The sequence below is a fragment of the Larimichthys crocea genome, chromosome V (genome assembly GCF_000972845.2).
Source record: "Larimichthys crocea isolate SSNF chromosome V, L_crocea_2.0, whole genome shotgun sequence".
Classification (NCBI taxonomy): domain Eukaryota; kingdom Metazoa; phylum Chordata; class Actinopteri; family Sciaenidae; genus Larimichthys; species Larimichthys crocea.
The window spans coordinates 3,822,877-3,835,157 of NC_040015.1; the positions used below are offsets into that span (position 1 = coordinate 3,822,877).

Sequence of the window (12,281 nt, forward strand, 5' to 3'; positions counted from 1 at the left end):
CTTACTTCTTGACTGTGTTGGCTAGAGCATACATGATTGACTTGCTCTGTTTATACTGTGCCATGCTGAGCATATCTCGGACACGTGCAGCGTCAGGATTAGCCTGTAGACTCAGTCCATAGACTAAAGCATCCACCTCTAGTGACACCCCATCAATGGTCCTGATACCCTGGAGGATCGCACTGGTGCACTCTGGTGTCCCACACTGGAACAGAGCCTGCCAGGTGAGCCAGCCTGACATATCGAACATCTCAGTGACTGTCTCGCTCAGGGTCTCGTTCCTCAGAACACGCAGGCTGGACACCAGCTTATGGAAAAGGCTGGTCCTCTTCTCACCCTGGCCTGTGCCTGCCAAAGCCACAAGGTCCCGCAGAGAGCTCAGGACAGCATCCTTTGTCTGGACTGGGGCTTTATCATCTGGGTCTTCAAAGTGGAGTGGCTTCCTCTGGCTGGGGTTCACATCTGTGTACACACATATTTAGCAGTGTTCACAATAAGAGATGTAAACTAAAACTATACAAGTCAGGCAAAGCAAACTGATCACTCACCAAATATTTTGTTGATCCTTCTGGAGTTTTGAAAGCTGAGCTCTTGGGTCACCACAGATGACATTCCACTGTCCCTGCAAGCCAGATTAGAAGGTAATACAAAAGACATAACAGTGCATTATACACACACACATAAACATGCAGTCAGATGATGACTTACTCATGAGAAAAAGGCAAGTAGATGTGTTTCTCTGTGCATGTGGCTGTCGTGATGTGCTTTCCCTTGTGATCAAACTGGTAGTTGCAGTCCTGAGTGCTCGTGATCAGCTTAGATATGGGCCGGTGCTGGAAACAAAAATCCACACTATTAATGTGTGCTAATGTTTTGTATATTTTCAAGTCGCATGAAAAGGTTGACTTGAGAAGACATAGTAATAACGTACTCTAGCTGTGTGGGGACCCTATGCAAGATGCTATTTTGGGGCCCCTATTTTCAAACTCGAGGGAGAGATTCCGAACCTTTTCAGATGATCTGTGGGAAGGAAAATAGGCTAGAGTACATTAATAAATGCAACAGATGCAGCATGTTTCTGAAAAAAATATCAGAAACTTTAAAAACAAGGTGACATAACATGAAAAGGCTCTCCCCAACTATCCAGTAAAAAATAAATTCACACTACTTTGTGATCATGATCTGTATGATCACAGTCGTGTTTCTATCCAAACTCAAACATCAGTGATGTCATCACATGACAACTGCTTGCCAATCTCATGATTGATGCTGATAATGGTGGTTAGGTGATCCTGTCCCATGGAAGCCATTTGATGCCATGATGCAATTGTTAATGGTGCCTATTGTTATTCTTCTTACTTCAGTGAATTGTGGGCGACTGTCATTCATCCTGTCATACCTGTCAGCAGACGTCACACACTGTGTGACAGCCCAGCCCAAAGATGATTTTGAATCGACCCCACAAACCAGGTCATAGTTTTCCTATCATAGCAGCTTAGTTTGACTTATAACCTATAAAAAGGCATATGGGCTTATATGTCTTTTTAAGCATAGAAGTGTTTGCCTGGCTACGAATAAAGACAGGTTCTTTTAATTCTTCCAAATTATGTTGAGGCTGAACTTGCAGTTTGAGGGCTGGTGGTTGCGGGGCCCTATGCATCCACATAGTCCCCATATAGCAAGAAACGGCTCTAAATGTAATTTACTTTATGTGCAATGATTGGCAGTTTAGGTTTGGGGCAGGGCACACAGGGCGGTTGTGGCTCAGGAAGTAGAGCTAATCAGATGATCAGTGGTTTGATCTCCAGCTCCTCCAGTCTGCATGAAGTGTCCTTGGACCAAATACTGAACCGCAAATTGCTCACTGTAAGTCGCTTTGGTAAATGACTAAATCTACATCTATAAAATCCACATGGAGTTGAGTAAACTTACTATTACAACAGACGCTGTTAGGAACTTGCCTTAGTGAGCTCGTAGTGTGGACAGACAGGTCAACAACATAAAATACTGCAGAGGCGTTTCTTGCTATATGCAGAATATGCAGCTGCATAGGGCCTCCAAACTGCAAGTTCAGCCTCATATTATTATTATTATTATTATTATTATTATTATTATTATTATTATTATTATTATTATTATTTTCCGTTCTTTTATTTATTCAGGGAAACCTTGACTGAGCAAATAGCTCTTTAACAGCAATGCCCTGATCACAACAAACATAAACATTATACAATAAATAGCCCAAGCATAGTAAAACGTAAAAAAAAAAAAAAAAAAAATCATGAAGAAAATCATTTTAAAAACAAGATCAGAGTAAAACAGTTAAAACAAGATCAAGTTAAAACCAGTTAAACCACTTAAAACAAGTTAAAACAAGATCAAGTTAAAACACAGTTAAAACACAAGTTTAAAGCAAGGTCAGTTAAAACTGAATCAGTTAAAGAAAGAACACTGTATATTTCCCATATCATGTATTAAAACTTTAAAACGGTTTACAGACACAAGTTGGTCCAATTTCAGTGTCTCTTGCAGATGGTTCCATTTAGTGGGTGCATAAAACTGAAAAGCTAATTTGCCAGCCTCTGATCTTATTTGGGGTGTTTCCAGTGTTATATATCTTGTAGTGCTTTGTAAATAAAAAAGGAGGCAATGTCTTTCCCTCCTCTCATGGAGAGAGGACCATCCTACACTCTCATATAGTTTACAGTGATTAGTTCTAAAAGGATCACCAGTAATAAAACGTATAGCACTATAGTAAACTGTGTCAAGAGCTTTCAGAGTAGATGGAGATGCGTGCATGTAAATGATATCTCCATAATCTAAAATTGATAAAATGGTTGATTCAACAACGGTCTTTCTGCTCTCAAAAGAAAGGCAAGACCTGATTCTATATAAGGCACCCAGCTTAATTTGTACCTTCTTTGCGAGCTCAGTCACATGTGTTTTAAAAGAAAGCTTATTGTCCACCCAATTTCCCAGATATTTATAATGTACAACTTGCTCAATCTGGGTTCCATTTAGGGAGAAAATTCTAAAAACATTAAGATCACACACTCTTGATCTCATAAAAAGCATGAATTTAGTTTTTGATTAATTAAGAACCAATTTAAGATTATTAAAACAATTCTGAACATAGTTAAAAGCAGACTGAAGGTAATAAACAGCTTTCTCAATGGTTTCAGCACAGGCATATAGGATTGTGTCATCAGCATAAAAATGGAATTTGCAATGTTCTAGGGAACCATATATATCATTAATGGAAAGAACAATAACGGGCCTAAAATTGAGCCTTGTGCAACCCTGTTTCTTAGACTTAACGCCTCAGAAGTCAAACCATTTAACTTTACAGCCTGTGTTCTGTCAGACAGATAATCCTGAAACCATCTAAAGGAACCATCATCAAAACCCAAAAGAGAAAGTTTTTCTAGAAGGAGAACATGATTGACAGCGTCGAAAGCTTTTGACAAATCAATAAATAGAGCTGCACAATGTTTCTTAGAGTCTATGGTAGTAGCTATATCATTTACAACAGCAGTTGCAGCAGTAATGGTGCTGTGGCCAGCTCTAAAACCAGACTGATATGGGCTCAAAAAGAAAAGAAAAGAACCAATTTGCTCATTTACAAAAAACTCTAACATCTTGCCTAAGCAAGGTAGCTTGGAGATTGGTCTGTAGTTGTTAAGCTCATTTACATTTCCTCCTTTGTGTAAAGGGGTAACTAGCGCTGATTTCCAGGGTTTAGGAACAGAACCAGAAAAAAGTGAGACATTAAAAATGTGAGTTAGAGGTTCAGTGATGACAGGAGCTGCGATTATTAAGAGATGAGAGTCTAACTGGTCTGCACCCATTGAGCTCTTCATGCACTTGGAGCTACACACTGCATAGAGAACTTTGTATTGGCTTAATCTAAATGAGTCTAAATGAGAAGACAGAGTCAGAGTCATTATTTGAAAAAGTAAAGTTCTCTTCCTGGGTTAGGTCACACTGGTCTAAGCCTTGTGACACCATACCACCAGCCTGATCAAACAGTATGCCACACTTAATAAAGTGATCATTAAAGGCATTACATATCTCACTTTGTTCTTGGATAACTTTAGAATCCATGTAAGTAATGTAATTTATCTTTATTTGTAGCCAGGCAAACATCCTCATTTGTTGTGTGAAACTCTTATATGCTTAAAAAAGCATGTAAGTGTTTGTGGGGTAATCGGGTCAAAATCACTTTTGGGCTGGGCTGTCATGTAGTAAATGACGTCTGCCGACAGGTCTGACGGGGTGATTGACAGCTGCCCAACATCCACTGAAGTGAGGGAATAACGGTATGCACCATTAACAACAGCATGTTCACAGGATAATGGTAAGGCTTTCGTTCATGATGTGGGGTGGAGGGGGGAGACATAATGCTCAGCTAGCCTCAGATAAATGTGAGCTACCTCAGCTAGCTGGCTATTATCCAGAGTTGGCTTTATGAAAGGGCTCAGATAAATGTGTCATGTGAATGGACTGTGCTTAGTTCTGCCATCAATAACAATACAAGTTAATCCTATATCGTAAGTTAGATGCAAGTTTGTAATGCACTGCAAATTATATGCAAACATATTCTCTCCATATCATATGGTGCTCATCATTCATTTACCTTCATTTTTATTACTATTATAACAAGTATATGTGGAGATAAACACAGAAAAATCACAAAAGAAAAGAAAAGTAAAAAAATAATACAAGAAACAATCACAAACTATGAACACAACATTCAAGGCCCTTTGATCTGTATGGGAGCCAAGAACAGCAGCACTTGCAACAAGGACAGCGCCACACCTGCACATGCACCTCCTTGTTTAGCCTCATCAGTAGCCTCTGCAGTGTGTCATTCAGTCTGCTGAGAAGGGGACTGTCTGCACTCTTTCATCTCTCCAGGACTTGTACTCCTCCTACCCCACAGATAACATTTAGCTCAGATTTAGGTCTGGGATGAGCCTCCATATTTAACTTATTAACTGTATCTCCACACAGAGGTGCAACACTGGGTGTGAATAAGCCTTAACCATGTCCAGAGCCTTTTGTTGATGCTGAACCACTGACAGTATAAAGAATGGACAGAACATGAGTGATGTCACCCACAGGTTTCTGAAACACTGTTTTAAAACTCAAAATATGCAGCAATGCCACGTTGTCTGTCCTGCCTCTTCCGGCTCCCAGCTAATCTAGATATTGGCAAAGACCAGCAAAGACCAGTGGATCATTGGTGGACCTAAGGCAGGCCAAATGATGCCTGGGTGCTTAAACAAGCCATCTGTAACAGCCCCTACCGGTCAATTAAAGTGGCCATGCTGTTAATTCTGCATAACTTTAACCCTTAATATCATTAGAACAGGTGACTTGTATAAAAATTCACGCTCAATACATTTGTCGTGAACGGGGAAATTAGCTATAGAGACCAAAACGCAAAAGAAAGCAAAGACAATGTCCCTCCAGAAGTCAGTGATGTGACATATTGTCTTAGAATAGAATTCTTCTTATCATATTTTATGCTAAAACAGTATTAAAGACAGTATTTCATCAGAGGCTACAGAGACAGGTAAGAATGTCTCACCAGTTTTTGCAGCAGGGCCAGGGGGCTGTTGGCTAGTTCTCTGCTGTAGAACTGGTCACACTGGGACAGATCTCTGACCAGGGTGACATCTGTGTCAATATCCTTCCTGGCATTCACAGTGTAGTCTGTTAAACAGCGGCCGTGAACTGTGCTCTGAAAAAGAGAAGAATTTTTTTAAATGAGGGATTTAGTTCATGAATACTACCTTTGAATTACACAAAGAAACAAAACCAGCATGTAGGGTTAGAGTTTAGGGTTCTAAAGGTATGAAACTTGTCTACCATAAAATAACAGGCTTTTAATCATTTTGATGCAACACTGAGTTGTTATCAGGTGAATGGTGTCATTTGTTCTCTACGCCTCGTATGTCTGTTCTCACACTATGCAACTTTGTGCTCCGGGTATGATCGCCTACGAGAAGTATGTAAAGCTTTACAATGCTAACTATTTGACTTGCTTTTTTCATCTTTCATGGAGAAAATGTTTTCTGGTTCTCACTCTGATATCTTCCAGCTGCTTAACCTTAACTCTTAAACTATCACAGTTGTAGTGTTAATGTTTGGTAGCCGACCTGTCCGTGAGATAAAAGGCTGAGAGACAGTCACCGAGCTGGGCTTCTTACTGTTGGACTAGTCAGTAATATTAGCTGCTGCTATATCTTGTGTTGTTGACCTTGTTGATGTCGCTACATTTTGATCATAAGTAATGTAATCAGAACAAACACACGTGTACAGCTGTCCATATTTACCAAAGTGGCATTACTCTCTGAAACTGGGGTCTTAAATGGTCTTTTAGACACATTTCAATTTGACTTAAGACCACATCACAAGACTGGAAGATTTCTGGAACAGTGGGTGGTAGTGTTGGGAAGTTCAAGTCTTTTTACTGAATTGGATCACTTACTCTCGGACGGTAAATTGAAAAAAACTTTTTTAAAATAATTTCTTAAATAACTGTGCTGTAGCCCCCTAGTGGGCGATGTAAACATGACAAATGAACGAAAGACCGATCCGTATGAATGAACCACTGTGTGTACTGCTCATCACACAGCCCTGTGGCTGAGCTGCCTGTCACGTGACAAATGAACAAGAGACTTAAACTTGAGGACGTGTAGTTGAGTTGTGAACTAATCATTTTCAGGCCTGGATGACCAGCCAGGCCAGGATGCCCCTCAAGGACCGCAACACCGCCTTCAGGTCGGGCAATACAGAACTGTACAGTGCTGCCAGAGCCAACATGAAAAGCAACTAAGCCAACATGCTGCTAACGTTCTTCCGTTCCTCTGTCGAGAGCATCCTGACCTACTGCTCCTCGGTGTGGTTCTCCCTCAGCACTGAGGCAGACCGGAAGAAGCACCAGAGAGTGGTTAAGACAGCGCAGAAGATCGTGGGCTGCCCCATCCCCTCCCTCAAAGACATTTGCACATCTTGCTGCCTCAGCAGAGCGCAGACCATTACCAGAGACAACATCCATCCCGCCCACTACCTGTTTGACCTGCTGCCCTCTGGCAGGCGCTACAGGTGCACTATAGCAAAGACAAACAGACTCAGGAACAGTTTCTTTCCGAATGCCATTACCATCCTGAATGCACACATGCACCAGCCCCCCGACAAATCTCTTGTGCAATAACCTTACCTTCGCAAAACTTTCTGTGCAATAATCTTACCGGTGTGTCACGTGCAATAACCTCATGTGCAATAATGTGTAATAATGTGCAATAATCCTGTCATGTAACATCCTGCTCTAACAATTTGCTATGCAAACACCAGCAAGATGCAGCATTCACATTTTATGAATACCCTACGTATTTTTGTCTAGCATTTATATTTTAGCATTACATTTATTGTATTTATATTGTGGTTTTATCTTTGTCTGTACTGATGCTATACTATACTATTACCTAAATTAGGATCAGCACCTCACTGAAGCCCCCTGTAATTGTGTTGTGCTTACAGCATGTCTGTTGTACAATGACAATAAAAGCTTTCTATTCTATTCTGTTTCCTGTCCTCCTGACTGAGCTTATGCAGCTGCCATGTGGCGAGGGAAGGTACTGCATGAAAATGAACGACTCACTCACTGAGACAACTCATTACTCCCAAGTCATATAAAACATTAGTTCATATTGAACAATACTTTCACGCCCAATACACCACTAGTGGGTGGGATCATCCAGCACAGTCCTCCTTGGTTCACGTCATATCTTAAAGGCAGAGGCTATGTTGTGATGCGTATGCATGAACATGTTGATGCTCTTTATTTTGTAGCCTTTTCCTTTAACCCTTGGGTTGTGACACTGACCATGTGGCTGTAATGTTTATCCTCCATGAATGGCACCATGAGGGCTGAAACAATGCCTCTCTTAATGTTCAGGATGTTGACTGGCTCATCTGTCTCAGGGAACAGCTGGACATTGGTGACTTCCTCCATGGTGAACTTCAGAGGGTTCCTGGATGAGAAAAAAGACAGACCACTTAATAATAATCTACAATAAACATGATCAATTAACTCAGTAAAAGCTCATACTGTTTGTACCAGAAGGATTTGTGTACCGATTTGGCAGTCTGAAAAGGTCTGCTCCTGAACTGTCACTCCCCTAAACACTTCATCATAACAGCTGTGTGTCACATTACAAAGACATAAAAGTCACAAAGATTCCAACTCTTCACATCAGTCAAGAAGATCCATCACCAAAAATCTGATTTATTTACATGCTGTATGCATTAAATTTATGGCCACATATCAAAGTGGTCTCATGTGGTCAGAATTGAAAGCATCAGATTACAGTATTCACTCTTATTTTTACACAGTGTGTGATACACAGTGGACACTAGAATAATAGGTATTACACCTTGATATAAGTATGATTATGTCAATTTTATACATAATTAAAATGCATAATGAAGTTGGTTGGAAATTAATTCTTAAAACACACAGGGGGAAATATATATTTGATAGTAGTATTTCAAATAGAAGTATTAAATATATCAGAATGCACAACTCTGATTCTAAATAATAGAGACATTGTGTAAAATGTCAATACAAACAGAGTGCAACGATTTGCAGAACATTTTGATTATATTCAGTTGAATACAGTACAAAAAACATTCAATGTTCCAGCTGATAAACTTTGCTTTTTTGTAAATATTTTTTCAGATTGTTTTTGGAAACCATGGACAGACATGGACAAATTTACATTTTGCACAGGATCCCAACTGTTTTGGAATCAGGATTATAAATATTCACATATGAAAATTTGTTATTTGAAAACATGCTTGCAGGACATCATTACACTTAGCAACACAAAGGAAGTCTAACATTTTAGGAAATATGTTTATTCATCTTCTTGCTAAGATTAAGATGAGAGATGAGGCTGAAGCCAGCTGCTGTTTAGTTTAGCCTAACATAAAAACACCTCATCGTGTGAAGTGAGTGAAAAATCAATGAAGAATGTTTTGCACTAACTTTTCCATGGCAGCCTTGAAGGCATCAGAGCCGGTGGCCTGCCTGTAGACCAGATCACCCTGGGGATTAATGACCGACACCTCACTGAGAGCACAGTCCCTGGTGTGCATGATGAAGCTGCATGGCTGAGGGACTTCGATCTCGACCTAAAGTTATGTGACAGTGGACACAGGATCAATAGAGAGACAGGGGGGAAGCTCAGATAAGAACATAGTGTTATCAAGTGAACTGACAAAGTGGGACACATAAACAGTAATGTACCTGACAGGAGACTTTAGGGCCATTCCTCAGGTTGGCAGTGCCCACCACACCATTTCTGCTCTCTGTGGTATACTGGTACATATATTTCCTATTGGTCTTGAATCTGGATGTCACTGTAACAAGATAATAAGTGCTGATCAAATCATTTCAAGCTAACACTACCTTTAGAGATGTCCTAACCTATAGGATTGTTCTGTCCCTCCTATATCATGAGTTCACAGCCAAAGTTCAACATCATCCCTCAGCAGCAGATCTTTGGACCCAGAGGCAGCTGAATGTTCTCAACAGTGATCAGCTATTGAGCAGAATCACAAACAGCACATTGCAAGAGTCCAGAAAACACCCATGTGTTTGTTAGCTTAGCACAGTCACCATCGATCTGTCAATGTGTCTGTTTGCAACAACATACCACTTACCCCCCTCTATCTACCCTATGCACATACAATCTCAGCTCTTTTCAGCACCAAACACTGTTGAGCCCCTTCATGGAACTGACAAAGTCCATTTCTTTCAGTGTAAGGGCTCTTCAACTCTAGAAACAGTACACTGAACTTTTTGAATCATTATTTCCCCTTTTCTTCAAACAATGTGAGATACTAGTAAAAACAACTGAATTACAATATTCAGAAAATTAGTTTGAAGGTTTTGTTGATGAAGTAATGAACAGTTAATGTGACTGATGTGTACTGTAGATACCAACTTACATTGACATGATGAAGTTTGTTCATTATTGTCAATGCCTTCCCCTGGAAAACAAAACAGAGGATCACATGCACAGATCAATACATGTAAGATTAACAGATCTTTTTAATTTCAAAATATTCAGGAGATGAAGTGTTTGCTTCATATAAAACTCTGTAAAGGCAAGAGTCCACCAGCAGCACAAGAAACTTACAAATTTAGGACTAAGCTTTAATTTAATTGATTTTGTAACTCACAGTGAATGAGTAATAATGTACTCTCATTTATTGTAAGGTGACAGAAAGGTACCTATAAAATAAAATTGTATTATTATTATTATTATTATTATTATTATTATTATTATAAATACAGTATTTAGTATTGTAAATTACAAATATCCTTTAAAAACAGCCTCCCTTAATCACCAGTACGTAGTGTTTGGCTCCTTAGCAATAATTTAATACCATTATACTTTTTTAAGAGTAAGATAATTGGAATTGAGTAGGATAGGGTGAACTTTTTGCCCTTTTCCTACTTTTTCCTTCACTTTTTGTCGACTTTGACTGACTGAATGCCAATGGATACTTTGAAAGCATATCCAATCTGATTTACAGACAAAAAAACTTGATCCAAAACCCAAAACTGAACTTTGTTTGTTTGTGTTTGAGTCTGAGCATCATTTGTTTGGGAAACGATGTGTGGGATTTAGGTTGTTGTGAGAGTTTTTCTAACGACCAGAAATTGTTTGGCTCAGACCTAAATGGCACCCTGAACATGCAGTCTACTGTTACAAATTCAATTCAATTGTTAATGTTCACACATTTTGTATGCTTTTTTAACAAACACCTAAAGTATGGATGTATGTATAAGGATAATAGTAAACACTGAGATCAAAGACACATGAATTAAAAAAGATTAAAATTCTAAATGCCAGTGTTCCATTTACTAGCTGTAATGAACCATAACAATAAGGCAACAGGCAAAGACTCTTTGTCGGCTTTTTTCACAGACTGCATTTTACAGGAGTTAATGACAAAATGCATGATGGCAGGGTTGGTCATGGCTTACCGAGACACTTGAACCAAACCTTAATTAATTAATTAACCAATTTATTAATGTAACACATTGAATCAGTGAATCAAAATATCTGCACAAAAATACCACTTAGACTTTACTTACGAGCCAGCGTGGAGCTGCTCAGCAGCAGTAACAGCCAAAACCTGCTGTAACCCATGATGGGTTAAAGAAAAGGTTTTCTTTGTGTCCTTCAGCCCTCTCTGTCTTAGTTAATACAGCAAGACCTCTACCTAGATCTTTTATAAAGTCCCTCTTCCCCCAGCCCTGCTGAAGTCCAGAGGTATCCAGACACAGCAAAGTTCCAAAGTTCAAACTCTGACCTGCACTGAAGGTTAGTGTTGGGTAAATAGTAGTTTTAGTTTGTGTTGCTGTCATCTACAATATAGTTTACAACTAAATCAGAGGAATATTATTAGCCAGACTGTAACAATCAACTTCAAGTTTTAGTCAGTAACTCCTGGAATCACTGTGGTCACTGTGTGTTTGCATCATTTTGCTTAGTGATGCTCTGTTGTGGATGTTTTAATCGTGACTTTGGCACAATGTATTATGGTAACATTTATGCTTAATATTGTACATTGTCCCTTGCAAATAAAATGAGTATAGAGATTGTGTCTGTTTTGATTCATTATATCAAAGTAAATGCATAACAGCATTGTTCCGATAGTGAAAAAATGAGCATATAGACTTTGTGAGATGATGCTCTGAGTCATGAATGAAGACTACAGGCTTTCCGGTTCCAACATATTTCTTAAGGGGAGTTACAGAGGTGGTTGTGCTGTAATTGAATTCCTGAACAGATATCCACTCATTCTGCAGAGTACTCTTTTTTTCTTTTCATATGGGTGATGTATGGATGATGATTTATTGATAAACAAAATATATCACTTATCATCACATGTCAAATGAGCAAAGATAAATGTGAAATGAATTGCTATGCTGGGGTTCGCGCCCTGGGAACTGTCAGCATACCCTTCAGCAAGGCGCCGAACCCCTTAACTGCTTTCAGGGTGCTGCTATGTGTCAGCCCATTACTACACATTTGCCTGTCTGTTTCAGGCATATGTGTGTAAAGAATGAGTGAAGGCAAAGCAAGGCAAGTTTATTTGTATAGGGCAATTCGTACACAAGGCAATTCATAGTGCTTTACAGAGGCAAGGGAAAACATTGGACATTAAGAGAAGCAAGAGAAATTAAAATAAAA

General features: G+C 39.3%; 1 protein-coding gene across 3 annotated transcripts in view; it reads right to left on the reverse strand.

Moving 5' to 3' along the window:
• apoba (apolipoprotein Ba) overlaps positions 1-11,328 on the reverse strand; it is a 29,233-nt gene extending 17,905 nt beyond the window's left edge. Inside the window, exons 1-9 of one of the 3 annotated variants that reach the window (XM_027278721.1) lie at positions 11,180-11,327; positions 10,024-10,065; positions 9,320-9,432; positions 9,059-9,204; positions 7,895-8,042; positions 5,594-5,746; positions 709-833; positions 549-622; positions 6-462 (exon numbers count right to left, since the gene is read on the reverse strand). In XM_027278721.1, the coding sequence (XP_027134522.1) occupies positions 6-462; positions 549-622; positions 709-833; positions 5,594-5,746; positions 7,895-8,042; positions 9,059-9,204; positions 9,320-9,432; positions 10,024-10,065; positions 11,180-11,234 (1,313 nt within the window). In that variant the 5' untranslated portion in view covers positions 11,235-11,327. Of the gene's footprint in view, positions 1-5; positions 463-548; positions 623-708; positions 834-5,593; positions 5,747-7,894; positions 8,043-9,058; positions 9,205-9,319; positions 9,433-10,023; positions 10,066-11,179 lie in introns of all 3 variants that reach the window. The other 2 variants (XM_027278722.1, XM_027278723.1) reach the window with 2 other exon arrangements.
• Between the last annotated feature and the right edge of the window lie 953 nt (positions 11,329-12,281).